The 22,741-nt window shown below is 47.3% G+C and overlaps 1 protein-coding gene across 6 annotated transcripts in view; it reads right to left on the bottom strand.

Moving 5' to 3' along the window:
- Positions 1-22,741, bottom strand: part of Cracd (capping protein inhibiting regulator of actin dynamics) — a 123,154-nt gene that overhangs the window by 17,345 nt on the left and 83,068 nt on the right. For 2 of the 6 annotated variants that reach the window (XM_052735223.1, XM_052735220.1), the window contains exons 3-6: positions 16,091-16,226; positions 8,288-8,452; positions 5,766-5,834; positions 968-1,150 (exon numbers count right to left, since the gene is read on the bottom strand). In XM_052735223.1, the coding sequence (XP_052591183.1) occupies positions 968-1,150; positions 5,766-5,834; positions 8,288-8,452; positions 16,091-16,132 (459 nt within the window). In that variant the 5' untranslated portion in view covers positions 16,133-16,226. Of the gene's footprint in view, positions 1-967; positions 1,151-5,765; positions 5,835-6,672; positions 8,147-8,287; positions 8,453-14,079; positions 14,121-16,090; positions 16,227-22,741 lie in introns of those variants that run through there. The other 4 variants (XM_052735219.1, XM_052735221.1, XM_052735222.1 and 1 more) reach the window with 4 other exon arrangements.

Here is a 22,741-nt window from a genome sequence, read left to right as displayed (position 1 = left end):
GAGGAAGCGAGCTGAGCGCTAACGTTTATCTCTGCTTCCCGTGTATGCCAAGTGACTACTGGCTCGCACTGCTGCGGCCATGATTTCTGGAACATGATCGACTCTACTCAAACTGTGGGCAAAATCAACCCTTCCTTAAGTGGACTTTTGTTGGATATTTTGTCACAGAAATGGGAGCAGTAACTAAATTCCCTTTATCAAAAGTCCTGCTCCCATCGTTTCAATTGCCCAAGGACAATTGAATACTAAATCTCCAGTAATAATTAATATGCTTTAAATGACTTAGTACAGTATGTCATTATGATTGTTCTAATTGATTATTGTTGTAAATCTTTGTATCACCCCTAATTAGGAGTTAAACTTTATCATAAGTATGTATACATTTATATTAAGCATGGGATAAAACAGTATATACAGGGCATTCACTGGGGGTCTCAAAATGTGCGTGCTCCTTCCCAGGTGAATTCAGGCACTGGTCATACAAAGGAAGAGGGAAGAGAGGAAAGAATATTTTTTTTGTTTTGCCCTCTAGGCCCCTTCGTTTGCTGTTTCCAAAATTATTTTTCTTAGTATGAACTAACAAGAGGAAAAACAATAACCCAAAGGACGGCATTCCGAAGATGAGAAAAAAAAAAGATTTGGATTTCCTTATTGTCTCCTGAAGCTTGTGACTTGGAAGCCCACCCTAGAAAACCTCGGCTAAGCAGAGCTGGCCTGCTTTTCTGCCCCCCAAACAAACAGGCATCTGGCACCCTCTACAGGCAACACCCTGAGGTCCTCCAGCCTTGGGCCATGGAGGGTATGCAGACCTCTTGATCCCTGTCCACTGCTGGACACTCAAGTTCCTGATCGGGAGAGACCTACAATTTACTAGGGCTCTGCCCCAGCCCAGCCCAGCCCCCGGGGCAGCATTAGTGCCGGACGAGCACGGGCACCTGCCTCACCAGCTGAGACAGGCTCTACACACCTGGGCAAGCCACCTGTGCTTCCTTGACACCCGCTGGTTTTTCGGCTTCACCGAGAGTTTGTGCTTGGCTGCACTGTTGTCCAGGCGCGCGATGGCCAGGGGGATGGCGTCGAGGTTGACACTTTCAATGGTGCCCGCAGAAGAGAAGTGCCGCTTGGGCCGGGAGGGTTTGACTGGAACAACCTACGGACGGATTTGGATAGAAAAGTCAGCGCGGATCGGAACACAACGAACAGGGAATCCCACAACAATGGCACTGCTCACTGGGTTCTGTTGGCCCAGCCTAGTCCAAGGGATGTTGTTTCGGTGAGAGTCAACGTCAGCCCACAATACAGAATTCTGAAACGCACAGTCAGTTCCCACCTAGCTTCTGAGGGGGGAGGAAGCCAAGGGTTTCTTTGGCTTGCAGGGGATGAAGAGAGGCTCAGAGGCAGGCCAGAGACACAGGAGAGGGGAACCAGCTGTAGAGAGCTGCGGGCCTCGCCTGTGTCCTGCCCCTGCTTGACATCCTGCAAGTGTCCTCCATGTCCACTGCTGGTCCATGCTGCACCTGGTCTGGGCTTCGAACCATCAGCCAGTAGCTGCACACATTTCTCCTTCTCTAGCTTCTCCATGCAAGATGCCTGTTGTCTGCTCTGGATTCTGTCACAGGGGCTTGCTCCTTAGCCTTTGACTGCCTTGGTGGTTTCAATGAGAATGTCCCCCATAGTCTGAGATGTTTGAATATTTGGTCCTGAGATGGCAGTGCTATATGGGTAAGTTTGGGAGGTGTGGCCTCGCTGGAGGAAGTGTGTTTCAAAACTTCAGGGCCATTCCCAGTGTGCTCTGTTCCTTTGCTTGTGGGTCAAGCTGTGAGCCCTCGGCTTCCTGCCCTAGACACTACACCTCCTCTCCATCGTCACAGACTTAACCCTCTGGAACTGTCAGCTCATAGAAACTCCTGCTTCTATAAGCTGCTTTGGTCATGGTATTTTATCACACAATAATAATATAAACTCATAAAGGGACATCTCCGACACTTCTCCCTTGATCAGGGTCACCAGGACCAGGAAACAGTGCATACAGGGACCAGGTGCAGGGAGGGGGGGCATCTGGGCATGCCTGAGGAAGTCAACGCTTCCTCCCCAGGTAATAGATGCCAAGGATGCTGTGGAGGTGCAGGCACACCAGGCCCTTAGTATCCAATTCCTACCTGACAATCTCTGGGCACAGAGGCCAGGTATGTCCCCTCCCTAAGGTGGAATTATTCCTTCCACCTGCCAGCTCCTGGATGGAGGAGGGCATGGCTGTGGCCCAAATGCTTAGGGGTTCAGCTCTGGCTGCAACATACGGGCAGGTATATTGAGATGGGGAGAGTTCACTGGAACTACCCTAGCCACAGTAATTTTTTTTAGAGAACTTGACTGAGAAAGTACAGGTTCAGTGGTGGGTGGTCCTTGGTATTTTGGAAGCATAGGCTTTACCAACTATATCTGGGTGACCCTGGGGGATGCAGGACTCAATAGTTTGTTTCTTCATTTGTAAAAATGTCAACAGCACCCCTTTCATAGGGCTGTGGTGGGGATTAAGAGAAGCAGCCCCATTCCCCCCCCCCCCCTCTTTTTTGGTTTTTTTGAGACATAGTTTCTCATTGTAGTTTTGGTGCCTGTCCTGGATCTTGCTCTGTAGACCAGGCTGGCCTTGAACTCACAGAGATCCGCATGGCTCTGCCTCCCGAGTGCTGGGATTAAAGGCCTGGGACACCACCACTGGGAGAAGCTGCTCTTACAACGCCCTCAGCACGGTGCCTAGAACACAGTGGGGCCCAGTTAATGCCAGCATCTCCCATGTATGGTAGTAAGGTCCTAGTTCATTCTGGAATCAAGGGGGCTGCTGGAAAGTAAGAGACAGAGCATTGGAGAAGAGACAAGAGGGAGTCTCTAAGGTTCCTCTTGTGGGGAACCCCATGGTAGGCACCCATTCTCAGTACTTCCAGAGTTCCTAAGAAGGAAGCCCGGGGAGGTGGCAAAGGATGCTGTGGGCCACAGAATGCAGCAGTTTCCTTTAGACTCCAGAGTACAGTGGACTGTTACTTATGCCCCAATTTCTGTTTGCTCCAGAGGAAAAGAATTCATGACTGGGACTGTAAACCTGGTCAAAAGGTCACGGCTAGGGAGGTCATAGATCACAGGGGGAACTTACTATAACTGTTTTGCTAAATGGTCTCCTCGTCAAATTTCCGTGTAGTGTTTATGTTTACACACATAGACTGAGTGCCACTATCAACTTTGGTCAGAGGAAATTCTTCTTGTGGTGGGCAGTGGTTCTGCAGAGACTCATTACTGATCAAAGCGTTGAGGAGAAGCGGCTGTATGGAGGAAGCTGAAAAATGTCTTCTTGACATAATATCAATGTTTCACGCATGAACTCTTAGCGCGTGTGGTTGCCTGGACCTGATCAAGCCAGTCAATACATATGGCTGAGATGGGACTAAAGCTCCTGAGGTCCCCACCCCTGGCTGAGGAGCTATTTGTAGTTGGTGGCTGCTGGGGAAGAGAGGGTCAATTTTCTTTGGGGGTGTGGTCCCTGGTAGATTCCGTGCAGCACACCCCTGAACATATGGGCAGCTCTAATAAGACTCAGTGAGTTTTTTTTTTTCTTTTTTTACATGAGGGCATGAAGTAAGGAGGGGGATGTAATGAGAGAAGGCCTGGGGGAAGAGAGTGGGAGGAATAGGGGGTGGATATGATCAAGATATGTATACAAGTATGTAACTGTCAAAGATATAAATAAAATATTGAAATTTTAAAAATGTTTCAACACGATCACTCAAAACCATAGACTGCTTAGTACATCAAAAAGCTGGCAAAGTGCTCTGGTAAAAAAAAAATAACCGAGTGGCATAAGTGCCATTTCCAAAGGAAACTGGAACAGCCTGCAGTTCTGAAATGAAGATTCATTCACTAAAAGACCATGCCCCACTCCGGCACGGCACACATACTTGTAATCTTAGTATTGGGAGATGGAAACAGGAAGAGCATCCTTGGCCACATAGTGCATTCGAGGCTTGCCTGCACTACAGGAGACTCTTGTCTCAAAAAATAATTTAAGAGGCTGGAGAGATGGCTCAGCAGTAAAGAACATGTGTTGCTCTTACACAGGACCTGAGTTCACTTCCCAGCACCCATATGGTGGCTCAAAACTCCATTATCCAGTTCTAGGGAATCCGATAGTCTCTTCTGCCCTCCATAGGCACCAGGCATGCACATGGTGCAAATACATACACATAGGCAAACTCCTAAACAAAATAAATAACCTTTTTAAAAAGGACAAAAACTGCACACATTTAGAGAAGTTAGTGGCCATGGCACAGCCTCAGTCAGAGGACACACTGAATGAACTCTGGTAGGAAGCCATCCGTACCTGGAATCTAGAGAATTTAGACATCTGGTGAGCCAAGTGTTCCCATGCCAACGTGCAGCAGGGGGCACTCACAGCCCTCTCCGTGTCCCCAGAAGCTCTGTGCACAAAGGCCAGCACTGGACAGGGCCAGGCTTGCAGTCTGTTTGCACTGAATGTGTAAAGTCCGTGGGGCTTGCGCGCAAAGGGCTTGCATTTTTGCAATTACTTTCCACATTTATTCACAAAAGATAAAGAGACCAAACTAGTACACAATTACAACCAACAAAAACTATGTAGTCTGCATGAATCCAGAAGCAGAGAACAAATATGTCCAGTCTTTGGCCTCGTAGCTTTTAATTGCTTATGGTGATTCTTATAACAGATATAAAATTCTGAGAAGAATTCAACATTTCTTCCATTCCCTGAGAGACACCTGGGGGAATAACAGAGCCAAGGTGCTGGACTGAAGGCAGGGAGAGGCGCTCAAAGCTGGGATTTCAGTACCAGCCTTTGTTTGTAGCTATCCCCACTGGCCCTCATTTCTGTCTGGATAGTGGTACTGTTCAGAGCCACCCCCTCACGGGTGCAGAGGGGGCCACTGTCACATCCTTCAGTTTCTTCAGAGAAGGCCTACCCCTTGTAGAGATGAGAAACTCAGCCCCTACAGGACACATGCTCAGGGCAAAGGGTCTAGACTCCTCAGTGAAGGTAAAATCCTCGGGCCATAGGGGAGGAAAGTGATTTGTAAGTAAGGGCAAGCATGAAGCCCTGAGTTCAGGTCCCATCACCCATGAAAAAAACAGGGCATGACCATCCATGTACCTGTAACCCCAACACTGTGGAGGGCAGAGAGAGAAAGATCCCCTGGCTCAGGGAGATGAACCTATCTCCAGGGAACAATGTGGAGAGTGACAGAGTGGGACTCCTGACCTTTGGCCTTTAGCCTGTCTATGCATATACATAGGTGTACCCCACCCTCCCACCTTCCACACCCACACCCCAACACACAATAATAAAAGGGGCACTAAAAATGTGTGTGTGTAAAAGTAGAGAAAGCTAAGGTTGGGTATGGGTTTGTTTCTTACACATGTAAATAATAGAAGACTCTCCCTTACAGTCTTGAGTACCTTGCAGACATTCTAGAATGCCCCTCTCAACAGATTCACAATGTCTTGAAGTGCACGATCCATTTGTATCCAGGGAAGCTATCGCTGTCTAAAACTCCCAAAGCATTATGGGAGTGTGGCTATTCTTCAGAGCAGGGCTCAGATCTAGCAGTTGTGTTGCCATGGAAATGGATGGCTGCTTTAACCTCTACCCCTGGTGGCTCTGGTTTATGAACAGAAAATGAAACAGCAGATTGTAACAAAAAAAGGGGGGGGGGAAGAGGCCAAATAAAAAGTTCAAATCCCATTACCTTCTCTTCCATCTCACTTCCAGCTTCAGGGAGATTCAGAGGACTGGAGGAGCTTGGCGTATCACTGGACTGGAAGAGAAGACAGAGCGCTTGAGTTCAACGTGGGGATGGGATGTACTGGGCAAATAACCAGCACTGTCCACGCCTGATCAGGGTGGCCTCCTGCTCCACAGGGGGACAGCTGCTCTCCTGTAACCAACAAGGATCCCCGGGGGACTATCAGAGCCACAGAGGGACACAATCCTCCTTTTCCTGAGTTCATCGCATTTCCTTCCTGGTTAGTTCCCAGCCTCAAGTCCTTGTGCTCCCTTTCAAGGCCTGAGAGAGGCTGAGAGGCCGCTTGGCGGCCACCTTGCCTGGGAAATGGGGCCGTGTCACACACAGCTCCCACCTCGGAGCTGTGGGACTTTATGGCAGCCTTTTACCTTTCCCCTGAGACTCCTAAGCAGAGAGTGAGGACGGAAGATCCTCCCAGAGCCCCAGGCAGAGGGCTGGGCTGGGAAGGTGAAGGACCAGAGAGGAAAAGCTGAGGCTGGCACACCAGGCTTGCCCTGGGAACATCCCCAGAAGGTGGCTGTACTTCTACCCCGTGGTGGCAGGTCAGCCTGCCCAGCCCGCTCTAGGCTGCACACTGAAACGGATGTTTGGACACAGAAGTCAGGGCTTTGTGAGATGACTCAATGGGTAGGTGGAGATCCTGATGATCTGGCTTCAGTTCCCAGAACCCATAAGGGAGCAGGGGCAGGAGAGAACTAATTCTTAAGAACTGTCTTCTGAATTCCACACACATGCCATAGTGTGCACCATAGAGTACACACACACACACACACACACACACACACACACACACACACACACACACAAATTTAAAAGAACACAAGACAGCTCCAGAGACTTCCTTACTCACGATTATTCAGAACTCAAAACAGAATTCTCCCTTTTCACGGTTTCCAGCATCTGGTCTTGGCATCTACCCCATCCAGGCACACCTGACCAGCTTCCTTCTGGTCTTCTTTTTAAGACCAGCTTGTTCTCTTTGGTCTTTGTTCTGACTCATTCCTGCGCCTGGAACATTCTTCCATCTTGTCACCCCTTGGTCTGTTCCCAAGCCCACATCTGAAAACGCGACCTCTCTCCCGCTGCGTTACTTTACTGTCGTCTTCTCGGCAGGCAGCCTTTTGCCTGATCTGAAACGATTATCTTTACCTGCACGGTGACTTGTGTGCCCTGTGACACCCTCTCATTAGGATGTAAGCCACCAGAGGCCCTCCTGTGACAAATCTTGCTCATCTCTGTTACACCCACACCTAAGACAAGGTCTGCTGAACAAAGGCCTCCCTTGTTCCCGAGGCCACAGCACCTCCTGCTTCGAAATCGTAGGTAATACAGCAAGGACATTTTTCAGTCCTCATGAATTCCCTGTGTTGAAGCGATGGCTGCTGCTGCTGTTGCTGCCACTGCTGCCTGATACTGGGCAGGTCGGGGAGAGCATTTAAAAATCCACAAGGAAGGAAGGACCCCGGTCCCTGCTTCAGCCACCATCCATGTGCCGTAGGTGCCAGAGGTCATTGTGGTCAGTCCCCAGCAGAGGTGACAGCAGGATGGACTGTCTGTTTTCATTGCAAACAGCTTGTCTTGATTCCTACTCTTCTGACATTATTAGCCGATAATAGCTATGCCCATTTTAATAACAAATACCCAGATTCTGGAACTCTGATAGGCAAAGTGTAGCGAACGCTTTAAGAAAGACTCAGCGTCCACTTGTCACTAGAGAACTCCAGACTGTGGCTGTTCAGAGGGTTTTCGAGCCTTTTCTCCTATACGAAGGCATCTCCTCTGTTGCTGGAGGAACTCAGCATCCAGGATCTATTCAAAGTGTCCCTAGCAAGTGTCAACACACCAAATTTAGACAGCCAGGTGCCGGAATGTGACTTCCTTTCCAGCTGATGAGAATTCAAGCTGGCCTGTGTGAGGTCCTCTCACAGGACCCCCACTGCTGTCTTTTCCATCCCTCTTAAATTAGTCCAATCTGACAAATAATTAGTCAGTGCTACTCAGCTGGCAGTCTCCAAGTCCCAAGGAGACAGAGATGTGGAAGATGCAGGTTTAGCTACAAAAAAGCCAGCATGTAGAGATGGAGAGGAGACAATTTTATACAAACAGATATGGATGGGAGACATGAATTCAAAAGTACAGAGGAGCCAATGAAACTTTGCGGGGGGTGAGGCCAGGCACGATCTCCCAGAGGCACCTCAACCACCTGAGCCTTGAAGGATCTGGAGAAGGCGCTGGCGAGGGTATCTACAAAGGGCCTGTGCCTTCCTCCTCCCCATCTTCCTCATAGGTCCTCAGTACCCTCAGGCCACAACCTAAGCACCAGAAAAACTTCTCATCTTATTCTTCCCCCCACCTCCCCAGTGTAGACCGCAGGGTCATCAGATAACACTGTCCACTGTCCAGCATCCTGCTCTCTGGCTTATCAGAATCAAATTCCCCCCCCCCCCCCCTTGGAGGTGACTTACTTTGTTCTCTGTGTCTGAAAGGACAATATCCTGCTGAGTCACAATTTCCATGGGACTGGTCAGGAAGAAGTCCTCTTCTGAGCTGGCGTCTGTACTGCCTGCCTTCTTCATGGGAATACCGTTAGATGGCCGCTGCCCAAACTTGATATTCTTGCCCAACTGTCGCTGGGGAGAAACAAGGGGAAGACATTCTTAAACAGCCAAGCAGGCTCCACAGCCATGACCAGGTTCCCCGGGGAGAGTCATGCCCACTACCATGCCAAGGGACCTCCACGTAGTCCTGCAGTGAGTCCACTTGTTTCCATCTTCAGAGCCAAGCTTTTAAACTCCAGCCCCCTCTTAAGTGGAAATAACAGCTTCCGGTAGGTACAGGGACCATGTTTCTGAACCAGGGTTGGAAATAGGTGTTTTTAATTTTTTTTGATCCATCTACGTAGTCTTTTTAATGTATGAAGAAATTGTACAGGAAATAGTTACACGAAACGTAGCAACCATGGGGAGAAATGAGGACTCTTGGGGTGGGTACAACTTGACCTCGCTAGTCCCTTCTGGATACATTCCCTGGGAATCTTTAGACATCTTCACCTAGCTTGGGATTCCCATGTCCAAACCACATGCTCTGGTCACAGCAGGTCACAGGCCGAGGTGAATAAGGTCCCAGGGGCAGCAAGACTTCCCTTGATGAATGTTGACATCACATCAGGGATGGGAATGATCCAGTTTTCTTTCTTTGCTACAATTACGTATCCTGAAACAGGGGCCATGAGGAACCCGGGGTCGGGGCGGGGAGGAAAGGGCCACAGAAGGACTGATGATTGGCAGGTGGCAGCTGAAGGGAGGGGCGAGGTGGGCTGTAAACAATCATTCAAACAGTAGATTGGGTGAGGGCCAGATTCAAAAAGGAAAACTGACTCCAGATGCTGCCCGGTGTCTCCTGGGGGTAAACTGCCCCCGGCTTAGAACCACTGCTCTGGATCTACAGCCATATATGCTTAAAACATAATACGGTTTGATATTTATCTTTAATCTGGCTAATAGTTAAGCCAACAGAACTTTCCAGAATAGATTTAGCAATCAACTGCTCCAGGCCTGTGCTGGCTAGGTTTTCTGAACTTGACATAAACTAGAGGCACCCAGGAAGAGAGAGAGTCTCAGCTGAAGACTCGCCTCCATCGGAAGTGCCTGGGCGCCTATCTGTGGGGAGTTTTCTTAACTGTTAATGGATGAAGGAGTGTGCAGCGCACTGTGGGCGGTGCCAGCCCTGGGCAGGCGGTTCTGGGTGGTATAAGAAGGGTAGGTGAAAGTGAGCCACTTTAGCGGCCTTCCTCCCCAGTCTTCAGTTCCTGCCTCCAGGTTCCTCTGCCTTGAGTTGCTACCCCGGACTTCCTTCAGTGATGGACTATAATCTGCTTGATGAAATAAAGCCTTTTCTCCCCAAGTTGCTTTTGGTCAGTGTTTTATCACAGGGACAGGAAACCAAACTAAGACAAACCCAGTCACTTTGCAAAACAGAGTCCAGGTTCCTTGGGGAGAAGTGACTGGCCCCAGCTCTCGGGAAGGCTGAGTGGCCCCAAAGGAATCTGAGCCCAGGTCTTTTAAAATGACATCCAGAGTTACGGTCATTGTACTTCACACCAGCTCTCATAAATGTAACAGTGTACTTCCTTCTTGCAGGGACAGCTACATAAAGAGATGAGGTGGCATATTTAATTCCTCTCTAAAGATCGCTGGCAAAAGGATCCCTTGAGGGAAATGTCTCCTCTCCCTTAGAACTCCATGGGACCAAGTCCATCCACATTCACCCAGCTCGTCCCCCACCCTAGCCTTGCCCAGTGAGCAGTAAGACTGCAGATGCATGACAGAGATGACCCCCCAAGACTCCCCTCTCTGCACAGCACACCCCACCCTCAGCCACCCAGCATGCCAAGTCAGGTGCGAGGGCTTGCGTTTGGTCCACTGTGATTTCAGCTGCACCCGGCTCTTGGCCTCACAGGAAGAATGCACACCCAAAGCCCCCCATTCAGCCAGGGAAGGAGCGCTTCAGCAGCCCCAAGAGGTTTGCAGGTTGCTGAAAAGGGATGTTTTCCAAGAACAAGTTGAGCAGGAAGCGGCAGTTAGTATGTACTCTAAGCAGGTCAAGAAGCGGCACATTTACAACAGCCCATGGAGTCAGACAAGAGGACACCGAGTCACAGCCACAGACCTGCAGGGAGAGGGTGGGGATCTGGGTTTAGAAGGGGTGGGGGTGCCTCCTGTGGCCTCCCACTCCAGCCTTCCTTAGGAGTGTTGGCCACGAGCCTGAAACTGTTCTAAATCTCCGTGGACTGGGGAGACTCCCATTGGCAGGGGCTTTTGTTGCCAGTGCTCTGGGATGGGATGTGGGGAGCTGGAACCGTCCTTTCTCTCCTGAGACGGCATCTTGCTTTGTAGCTAGGCTGGCCGTGGACTCTGGATCTTCCTGCCTGCACCCTCTGGGAGTGGGGATCACAGGCATTTTCCGCTTGGCTGAGTTTTCCTTCAATTTCAATGGGTGAATAATAACTGTCCATATCTGTGGACTATCGTGAGGTCTCAGCACATGTGTATAATATATAATGATCAACCCAGGGTGATGGGCATATCCATCACCTCACACATTTTTCACTTCTTTGTGTTGGGAATGTTCCAAGTTCGCTTTTCTAGCTGTTTCGAAATAGACTATAAATTATTAACCATAGCTACCATACTGTGCTATAGAGTGCCAAAACCTAATTGTCCTCCTAACTGTAATGTGCCCATTGAGCAGTGGAGATGAAAAGCCATTTCTTATACCTGTAATGGAGAGGACATTAATCATGCACTTCCTGGCAGAACACTACACTGCCTCTTCATTAGGAGTCTTGCCATCACCACAAGAAGCACAGATGGGCTACTTCACTTGACCAGTACGTTCTTTAGAATACTGTTGTTGGCTTGTCCTGATGCTTCAGGGACAAGAAAGAATGCGGCAGACGTGATCACAGCCTAGACAGAAGCAATGTCCAAAGACAGAATGACTGTGGTGGCCACAAAGGGGGCAGGAAGGAGAAGCAAGGAAAACCAGGGGATGGGATAAGGACAGGGACAGTGAAGGGCACAGAACCAACTGGGAATGGGAAGAAATGAAGTGGAAAGCTCAGGACAGGGAGGGAGGCGACGGCAGCGACAGAAAGTGTGAATGAAGGAAAGAAGAGGGAGAAGGGCCCAGGACAGTGGTTCCGACAGCTGGGGACCTGCAGGGGAAGAGGGCTGAGGGATGGGGAGTATGCGATCATGCCAACGGGGTGATTTATGTCACAGACATGTGCATCCTGACAAAATAAATAGCGTTGTTGCTATTGAGGATAAAAGTGTGCTGCTTAGTACAGAGGCTGATTTGAAATTCCCTAGAGACAACAGACTCGGCCTAGTGGCTGGAGAGCTGAGGGAGAGGAACTCGCAGGCAGGAGGGGGAGAGGTGACGGTGATTGGGAATAGGGCTGGTCTCTGTGTGTCCAGATAAAGGAGGGTCCTGTGGCTTTTAGCCAAGAGCTGGTGGGCCAAGGCTGCGGCAGGACTTGAAGTCCAATGGCCCAAGTGGTTGAGCCTCTGGGGTTTAAGGACCGGTCTCTCACACCCTGACACACCCCCCTTCTCTGCAGGTCCCTTTTCTAAACACCTTTATGTGACTCAAAGGAGACTGGACTGCTGTGGCATTTTATAAGATGTATTGACAATTAAAAGCTTTACTGCTAAAATCTATCTGGTAATTTGAGGTGTCACATGAACTACATGTGAATAAATTAGTTTTATTGCTTGCATTTGCTCACTCTTCAGGGACTGTCATGAATAAGGATCCACAATAGAAGTGAGCAATTACTGAAAATTAGGCTGTTAGAAGCTGGCCCCAGAGTTTATCTCTCCCACAAGCTGTCTTGGCACGCGTCACAGTTATAACTGGAGAGGAAAGTGGAAATTGGTCCATACACTGACAGCGTGTGTTGCTGGTGGCTATGAATGGAGCTACTGTTGCGACTGGAATGCAAGCTAAAAGGAACTATATTTTATTCACGCAGTTTGGGCCATTTGGTTGTAATATGGAATGCTTGGGAATGATGCTACAGGAATGCACATCCATATTTATGAGGCTGGATGCTCTGGTGTGGAAATGCCAAGCACATTGTATTCTGCAGCTTTTTGCACCGCTTGTAGCTAGAATTTCCCAGATATTTTTTTTTTTTTTGCAGCCATTTTTCCCCCAAACCGTGTCTGTAAGAGCAAACAGCAGAGGGGGATAAAGGGTGTGGTCTTCTTGAGCAAAATGCAGATACTCCCAATACAAAAGTGAATTCTTTTTAAAAGAAAAAAAAAAAGCAAAGCGGTTTAGACACCTGTTCTAGGAAGAACTGGCCAGAGCAGGCACTTTCTTTCTGCCCTTGATGGCTGCATTAGATGTCAAAATCCTCAAACGTATGATTTTGGAATTCTCAAGTGAAATCCAGTTCAGTCGGAGATATTAGCTACTAAGGATCGAGGCCCCCTCCTATACCTACGCTAAATATCCTGTGGTACAAATAGCCTAGACATTTCCCAACAAAAGTGTGGTACAATTCTAGGAACCCCCTGCAGGCATGCCTGGATGGGCTCTCTGCTAGCTTCATCAGCAGTTGGTGCACAGCTCACAGCTGGGTCTGAACTTCAGTAGAGAGGCGCCCTCCTGATCTGCACTCCCAGGGTAAGTGACAGGCAACGTCAAGGTCATTCCAGCACACAGATAACCAAGTGCAAAGCTTTTACAGCCGCCGTGTGCAACAGTGAACGGTGATTTCATACAGACTCCGGACTTTAAGACCCGGAGGAGCCTTCAGGCCTATCCATCACACCCACTCCCTCATTGTTCAAATGGGAGAAAACGAGAGTCACAGAGTTTAAGTGACAACTTGGCCCAAGGTCACACGACCACATGGTGGCAGAGGCCTGCCACATACTTTTCATTGCTCTGTGCTCTCTCAATCATCGAAGCGGTCTTCATCCTATCGGCTGTGGGTGGAGTGAATGGCTTATGTACTGAGCCTTCAGAAAGGACACTACTGTTTTTAATCCCTATAACTAAATGTTTATTAAAATTTGTTCTCGAAGTCCACATTTTTATACTCGGGAAAAAAAAAAAACGTGCTCTTGTTCTTTTAAAAAGCTCAATAGTTTGCCATGGAAATTTTGCCATGATGTAGTGATGTTATTTAAGATGGGGAAGGGCAACTGTGCCGTATTCCGTTAACCCGTTGGTGGAGCAGGGCTAACTCCTGTGGGTGCACCATGACAGTCCTAGGTGCTATGACACAAGTGGGCACTAGGGGGCAGCCTTTCCAAACACAAACACCTTTCCACCCGTGTTCTTTTCCAGAGTTCTAAGTGAATGCTGGACAGTCTTTTAAACTATTTTCTTTTCTTTTTTTTTGGTTAAATGATAGTCTAGAGAAATTTCATTACAAAAGACTATTTCAATAATTGTAGCTAATCATCGAGCCAGGACATTCACTGTCAAATAGGTGCTGTCCACGCCTTTTCTCAAAAAAAAAAAAAAAAATGAACATAGACATGTACACAGTGACAGTTCCAGACATCAAAACACACATGCCTTGGACACAGCTAAACTCTCTCATTCCATGCTGGCGTCTACGAGGAGGCAGTCTTGTCCGCTTCTTACTGAGCACTGACAGCAGCATGATGTTGCCGTGGGGAAATGCCAAGCACTCATGCAAGTGAAGGAAGTCACTACATTTGGGGGGACTTACCAGGAACATACTGCTTAGTCGACTGAAAAATAAAGCATAGTCTTTTGGGAGTGATTCAGTTAAACCTTAGGTCCCTTAGAAAATAAAAACCCCCTTTTGCTCCGACCCTGGTCCCCATTTCCCGCCTTGAAGAGCAAAGCCTCCATCTGGTATTCCCAGAGTCATCATTGTAGAGATCAAAGGAGGATTCTGAGACCAGCAGCAGAAGCCAAATTCAGCGGACCTCACATGACAGAATGCTGCCCAAATGAGACCACACACACTAAATATTCATTTTGCTCTGCTCACCCCCCCCCCCCCATGGTCATTTCAGGGAAGCTGATGGTTTCACGTTTTTATGAATTATGAAATCAGATAATTTAAAACCATACCTTATTGTTAAAAGAAATCACAGTCACTCGTATATTTTGAGTTTCTATTTTTTTTCCAATACTGCACAATTACATGCACTTTACAACCCTTAAATCCACCTTTTAAAGTGGGAGTGGTATATGGGAAATGTCACAGAGCAGATATCATTGAAGGCACCAGGCCATTATCTACCTTTTAAAGAACGTCTCAGCTCCTGTAAAATGCAGCTATTTCATGGACTGAATTCTGCACATCATTCCTTTTAGAAAAAGGGATATGATAAGCCAGGGACTCAGAAACGGCAGAGGGAAGTGGGTCGACATTTTTCCCCGGCTATTCCTGTCCTCCCTCTTCAACCTGTGAAGAGTGACAGCTTGCTTCTTCAGAGTCTAGAAGTATGAGTGCAGCCAGCAGCAACAAAGAGGAGGTCTGGCTAGGAAGTGTTGGGATTTGCGAGCCAGGCGGGCCAGGCTGTAGGGGCGGAATGTGACCTCAGTCAGTGGTGGCTGTAGGCATAATGATCTAGCCAAGCGTGGGTGTGGTTCCAGGGTGTTGGTTACTTCCTGGTGTATCATACATCACCTTCCACTGATTGTATGACCACAAGTCATAAAATATACAGTGTGTGCTCAGTAGAAACAAGACCATGTGAAAAGAACAGGAAGTTACTTTTGAGTACAGTGCATCTTTGTATCAATCATTTCTCAGGCCATTATTGTTTTTTTTCTTGCTTTTTTTTTTCTTTTTGGTTTTTCGAGACAGGGTTTCTCTGTATAGCCCTGGATGTTCTGGATCTCGCTCTGTAGACTAGGCTCGCCTCGAATTCACAGAGATCTGCCTGGCTCTGCCTCCCGAGTGCTGGGATTAAAGGTGTGTGCCACCATGCCCGGCTCTCATTGTTTTTTTCCTTCTCATCCATCCCTTGATCCATTCACACTGGTAGAGGTATAGTCAGATGGAATCTGTTCAAAGTCTCGGGAGTCCCCAAGCACTCCTATCTCAGAGAAGAGCTTGCCTTGGCCTTGCTTCCCAGTGAGAGAATTGCTTCCAAGCAATGGGACAGCCCTATATAACGAGACTCCATAGTCTTTGTTCCTTTTCTTTTCCCTGGGCCCATTATTTTTTACCACATTTAATGTAGTACCATTTTACTACATTTTCATTGTTAGGGAGTCACCAGCTGAGTCAGCAAGAAAACTGTCCCCATTACAGGGAGTCTGCAAGGATTCTCCTAAGACACGGTGGCTGGAAGCCGCATTTACAGACATGAGTCTCACCCCGCCCCTTCTCCGACCGGAGATTTACCCAATGGAAGTGTGCCATGCAGACTGTGGACAGCAGCTTGGGTAGCTTACTGGTTAGAAGCTCTTTCCCCACATGCGAGCTCTGTAGCTTTTCTTAGGTACTTGTTCTCACGTCCAATCAAATCGGAAGTGACAGACGGAGAGGACTCGGGGTGGGTACAGCAGCAGTGTTAAGTGTGCCTCTCACGGGGGAACGCAGGGGAGTACCAGAACTCAGAGCTTCTCCCCTGAAGTGACCCCTGGACCTCCCACTCCATCGCTCAAGGACCAACCAGGGTCTTTTCCACTTCCCTCCACGGAGGTTGGGGGCGGGGCTCCTGGGGCTCCGATCTTCCAGTCGTCTCAAGCTGTCTTACCTGAAGAGTTTTGACTTTGCCCAGGATGCTGTCCTGTGACATTGCTTGAACTGTCTGCTCATTTTCTGCTCCCCCATCAGGGATAAAAATACTGTCATGGGAGAAGGCCCGTGCTCCCACAGAATAGTTGAAGGACCTGGAATGCAAACCACGTGCTTCATTGTATTAGGATCGTAAGTGCCGTCTCCAGATTGAGTTTCTGACGCAAAGGGTCCCGCCCACGTCTCCTATCTTATTCGGAAATCCTTCAACACCACTGTCTTCCTGCAGAGGGTGAGACAGGGAGCAGGGGGGATTGGGAAAGGAGAATGTGTAGCTCTCTCACAATCTTTCTCAGACCCATTCAGGGCGAGGACTTCGAGGGAGGTATTTTATTGTAGAGCCAATGGCCCTGCTCCGTGTTTAACCGGAGGACATGCCAGATGAGCTGTCCCTACCATCTCCGTTCTGGAAAATCTTGCCAACCAGTATTTATGAAGGAACATACAGACCTCAAAGAGGTAAGAGCTTCTCTCACACTACCAGACTGCAGTACCGATAAAGAGCAAGGGCTTTGGAAGAAGGGGCTATCCGTGGGTGAGGCATATGACCGAGGGGGAGGCATCCATGTTGGAGCCATTTCAACATGTTTTGCGAATACAGAACATGATATAGATTCAGAGTTCATAGCAAACTGCTGTGGCTTAGCTGTGGTTTGAATTCAAGGCTCTAAGTGTTGGAAGCTTGGTCCCCAGTGAAGTAATGTTAGGGAGTAATAAAACCTTTAAGGGGTGTTGGTTGGGGGGGGGTCATTGTGGGCACTGTCCTCAGAAGGAATTGATGCAATTCTCATGAGATCATAGTTCTCCTAAATGAGTAAGAAGAGGAAGCCCAACTATTCCCCATACTCTGGTGTCCCCTCTGTCCAGGTGACACATAATGTAAGAAGCCATCTGCTTCTGGCTCTGTCTGTCTTGCTGTGATGCCATCCACACTGACATAATGTAACCAGAGGACCACGACCAGAGCCAGCACCACGCTCTTTGGATTTTCAGCCTCCCAAACTGAGTCAAACAAACTTTTCTATATGTATCCAGCCTCAAGGAACTCAGGTATTTTGTTACAGTAACGAACAACGGGACTGGATGTAGTTCAGTGAGTAGAAGACTCAGGATGCACAAAGACCTAGGCTTACTCTCTAGCATCAAACAGAAGAAAACAGACACTTCCAGTTGCAGGGTTGCACCGGAAAGCTGTCTGAACATCTATCTACCTGACAGAGGCATGAACAGAGGGAAACTCAGGAGAAGGAAGTCCTAGGAGACAACCATTTCTTACTCGGCAGACACAGCAGCTTGCCCTTCCGACGGCAAGGCAGAGCATTTCCAAAGTGAGAGGTGGCACAGGCAGGCCTCAAGGCCAAGGGAGCACCTCTCTCCCTCCCTCCCCAGAGAGGAGCCTTAATGGGAGGTTCCCCCGCCCCCCTGCCCTCCAGACCAAGTGCGGGAAAGCATAGGGCAAAGGTACTCTCCGCTGGTTCCCCCACAATGCACTGCAGTTGAACCGTTCATCTGCCCAGGTCTAGATGGAGCTGGGAAGACTGACTCAATTATGGCATTTAATTTACCAAATTGCAGGAAGCAGGCTAAAGAACAACCTGAGGGTTAGGGCTAAAAGACTTGGGTGCGAGTCCGTGTGACCCCAAGGTGTGAACAAGCAGCCCTGCAACCTCTAAGTGTGATGAAACCTCACCAAAGAGTGTTAGTGCCATTATCTCATTTAGTCTCAACACTCTCGTCTTCTTAGAGATGATGCTCAGGGGGTAAGTACCACATCTAAAGCCATCCGAGTTGAAGCAGCAGAGTAATCGACTGAATGCAACCCCATGCCAGCCAGTTGACACAGCTCAGAGACAGTTTTAGAGTATGGTCACCAAGAAAGGACAGAGAGTATGGGAGAGGAAGGCGGGGCCACATGCCAGGAAGGCTGGTGTGTCAAAAGGCTGACGATATGAAGTAGCTAAAATAACGATTCTGCATTCATGAGAATCACAGGCCTCTAGAGGCCTCCAAACATCCCTGCCTTTAGATGATTATATTGAAAATAGACAAAAAGAATAAAAATACTAGTTGTAAAAATTGTAACAATTATAAGAAGCACAGTGCTAATAGTAATTCTAAATAAGTAAGACATTGTGTGTGTGGGTGGGTGGGTGGGTGTAGAGCTAAATAAATACAATAAGACATAGTGTGTGTGTGTGTGTGTGTGTGAGCGCGCGTGCGCGCACCTTTTTACTATAACATTTAAATCCTCCTGCTGTAATATTTAAAGCCTGTGTGTAGGAACTGTTATTAAGCCTGCTTTTTGATGGGAAATTTAAGTTCAAAGGCCTGTGATGACAGGGACTCGGTGTGATTCTGACCCCAGCCTCTGCTCCTCTGGTTCCCTTGTCTGTTTTCACAGGCGGAAATCAGCCCACTTCGGCTGGGTGTAGTGGCACCTGTCAGTAACCCCAGGACTCAGGAGACCGGGGCAGAAGGATTGCCCCAGGTATGAGGAGGGGCTGCACCCCGCAACCCTGCCTCCAAAACATAACAATGAGAAACACAAACCTCCACAACAGTCAAACAAAACCACAAAACAAAGCAGAAATAAGCCTGCGCCCATTCTGTCTTAAGTTTTCTAAGTTTTAATATCTAATTTGTTTTGCAGCTCTGTTTTCTTTTCCAAGATGGCTATCCTGTCTTTTTGCGTTTCTACATAAATTCAGTCCTATCCTTCTCTATTCTCTCTTTCCCCTTTCTCTTGTCTCTGTCTCTGTGAGAGTCTCTCTCTCTCTCTCTCTCTCTCTCTCTCTCTCTCTCTCTCTCTCTCTTATGTTCCTGCAATACTTTCAAAGTGGGGTTAGATATACAGACGTATCTAAGGCTGACGTCTTTACAATACTTTATCTATTAATCTAGATCATGGGATGTGTCTGTGTTAAGATCCTCTTTCCTTTCAGTAATGTTTAGTACTTCCTTGAGTAGAGGTCCTGAACATATCCTGATAGATTGAGTCCTATATATCTGGTGGGTTTGGCTTTTCTATAAACAGTATTAAAAATCTTTATTTTCTGTTTTCTCACTGGTGGAACGTAGGATAAAATTATTTTTAATATATTGGTCTTATAAACAGAGACTTTGCTAGGGTTGTTTAGTAACTGTATGATCGCTGAGCCTTTGTATTTCCTATCCAAAATACAATTAAGTTGTCTACATCAGAACACCATTTTTACCTCAAGCTCTTCTTATCTCCTTGCTTTTCCCTTTCCATACTGACTCAGCTAAATTCTTTTGTTGAGAAAAGCCAGTAGAAGAGGTGATGGTAGGTCTTGTGACACTCCAAATCCAGGGAGAAAACACTTCACTATTTTAAAATGTCCGGTATTGGCCAGAATTTTGATGGATATACTCATATGGCTGTTTCTTTGAAAAATAAAATACACCATCTGATTTTTCCTTTCAGAAGATTAAAATTTTGTATCTCGTTTGCTTTTGGGCAGTTTTACTCTGGCAAGGGCAGGTGTGAACTTTCCTCTAGTTTGGAGTTATCGCAGCTCTTCTTAAGTCTGCCGCTTGATGATGTCTTTCATCAGTTTTGGAAAAACTCTCAGCCCTTATTTCTTACGTTACTTCCAGCCATTTCCCCTCTCATACCTTGTCAATGGGCCAGCATGAGCCATTTGTATTCTGCTCTTTTTTCTGTATCTTTCCCCCCAACCCCCGGAGCTGAGGACCGAACCCAGGGCCTTGCGCTTGCTAGGCAAGTGCTCTACCACTGAGCTAAATCCCCAACCCCATATCTGTCTTTCTTATCACTCTAATCTATATCCGCTGTGACTTGATGCAGACCTTCCGATGAGAACTATGTGCTAGCTCACTCTCTCTCTGTCTAATATGCTAGTAAAACAAGGTGTTGACGTTCTTAACTTCAGAATTATTTTTATCTCAAATCAGCACTTATTTATTTTTAATAGGCCCCAATTTCCCAGCAAGATTCTCTGCCATGTTAACTATTTTCTTGAATGGACCAACCACAATTGCAGGCAGCACACAGCAAGGGAGAATTCTTCAAGCCAATCCCACACTTGTCCATGGTTGACCAGCAACCTCTCCAAGGCTGGGGCTCATCTTTGAGTTGTTCTCATGTCTAATGTATAATCTCTGGAATCTCACCGGAGAGCCTGGGTTATTTGCCAGCATCTCCTTCCATGCTATTCCCTGAGCTCCAGTTTTTCTTCTAGCAACGTAGACAACTAAAAATATGTCCATTTTTCCATCCTCTTTCTGTGGGCAGGTTTATCAATCGTACTTCAAAAGGAAATCTGCTGCCTAGACTCAGCTTCATTCTTTTGGGTTTCTCTTCTCTTATAGATCTTTTTCTTTCTGTTATAATTTATACACTCCTTTAAAAAATTATTTATTTAAAAATTTTTATGTTTTGATAATAGTCTACCTCTCCTGAGTCATCCCAGATCCTCCCCACTCAACCAACTTCATGTGTCGTGCCCCCCCCATCAACAACAACCACCCCTCAAGAAAACAAAAACAAAAGCAACAAAACAAAAACCTCTAAGATAAAAACTATGAAACCATACCACAGAAAACATGGAATCCATTTTTGTGTTAGCCAAATATTCCTGAGCATGAGGCCTTCCATGGAGTGCGGTAGACATACCCAGTGGCACTCCATTGGAGAAAATGTATTTTCCCTCCCACAGCAGGTATCAATTGCAAATAACTGCTTGGTTAGGGGTGGGACTTTGTGTCCACTTCTCTGTCCTTATGCTGGAATTTTGTCTGTCTTGAATTTGTATAGGTCTCGTGTGTGCTGTTATAGTCTGAGTTCATATGTACATCTGGCCTGGTGGGTCTGGGAGACAGTCTCTACTTGGAGTTATTTACCAACATCTGGCTCTTACAGACCTTCTGTCTCCTCTCCCACATAGATCCCTGATCCCTGAGAGAAGGGGTTTGATATACACCTCCCATTTAGGGCAGAGTGCTCCAAAGTTAGAGATCTTAATCTCTCAAATTCTGGCTTCTACTCCAGCCTCAAACTCCAATTTTTGTGTTTCCAGCCCCGGGGCATTTCCCACAGCTCTGCTGATTTCTGTAAGCCACCTGCATTTTTTGGCCTCTTGCCCTAAGCCAAGGGGCCGCTAATGACCCCAGGAGAGAAAATACTGTCCAGAAGATTGGACTCAGCTCTGGGGTTCCTTCTCTCTAGGAGCTAAGTGCTCAGGACTGTCTCTTGGCAAGGAGATGCGTCGAACAGATCTGATTTCAATACCCTATCATTTCTAGGTGTTCCTCCCTAAGGCATTGATGGAAATGCCACAATCTCCTTTATCACAGAAGTCAATGAAGGACTTTTTATATTAAGTTTCTTGCATATGATAAACACATCGGAACTTTGTGTTGATATAGCCATTGCTCTGTAGTCCCAGCCCTTGGAAGGATCAGGAGTTCAAGGTCATCCTTGGCTACAGAGCAAATGGTCAGCCTGTTATATGTGGCCACTACCCTTCAGGAGATCAAACATGTTTATGCCCCCTTTTCCTTGTTAAATTTAGTTTTTTTGTTTGTTTGTTTCATTTTAGAGCACTGAGAAGAAATAGTAGAGGAGTGTGGTGATTGATTTATTAGTTTCATGAATGAATACTCTTGTAAGTTATTTCCTCTAAATACTCAGCTGTTTGTGTAATAATATTCAATCTTTAGTACTAATCTTAAAAGTCAATTCCGGCTCCAAACACCTCTACCATGGAGATGACTTCTTTTTCTCTGAGGGTGAGGCTGAGACAAAGACTACAAAAATATGACCCAAAGTTTCTGGGTTTGATGCAGGCTGGAGTCAAAACCGAAGAGCCTGCATGGTGGAGAGCTCAGCTTGAACTGTGTTCTAAGGAACAAAGAGCTTCGTGGGATCATTGTCCTTAACCAGCTGGAGACTTCCAATTACATGATTGGGAGTGGAGGAACGAACAATTTACCATAAATTGTACCTTAGCAGGGTTCATCTGGACCTTTTTATTCTTGACATTTAAAGGTCTTTCACCATTGACTGAAGTAGGCCAGCCCCATTTCTTCTGTTTCCTTCTGTTGTGAAGGAACCTGGAGGCAGGAGGCCTCCATAGCTCTTCGATATACCTTTCTTTTAGGACACCTCCCCGCCCTCCAACCGTGTTGGAAGGCCATACCCCTGCTCAGACAGAAGGAAAGACCTGGTGTGTGGAGCCTTCTCTTCTGATGCTGGAGAACTGGAGCAGCTTCTGAATGACGAGCGATGTATCAAGTACCAGCCCCCCGTCCCCCAATCTCACAGTTTTAAATTTTTGTTGCAAGATCGTGCATACAATCACTTCACCACCATTTTAACTTAAACAAGATTTGAAGGTGAATCCAAGCACACAGGGGAAAAGCAAAGAGTTCTTGAAAGAGGAAGAGAGGCCGCTTGGGAAGCTCAGACAGCATTAGTCTGTGAGAAGTTTTTATAAAGCTAGGGAGAATCATGGCTGTGGCTTCTAAGGGTCAAAGAGATGGCTACTTCCAGCCTGCTAGGACCATGCAGCAGGAGTTTCTGGGGTTCCAGCTAGCAGTCAGAACCCCAAATGACAAAGGAGGATGG

The sequence above is a fragment of the Peromyscus californicus genome, unplaced genomic scaffold, assembly GCF_007827085.1.
Source record: "Peromyscus californicus insignis strain IS unplaced genomic scaffold, ASM782708v3 Scaffold_13__1_contigs__length_99412109, whole genome shotgun sequence".
Classification (NCBI taxonomy): domain Eukaryota; kingdom Metazoa; phylum Chordata; class Mammalia; order Rodentia; family Cricetidae; genus Peromyscus; species Peromyscus californicus.
This window is presented reverse-complemented; position numbering and strand designations above follow the sequence as displayed.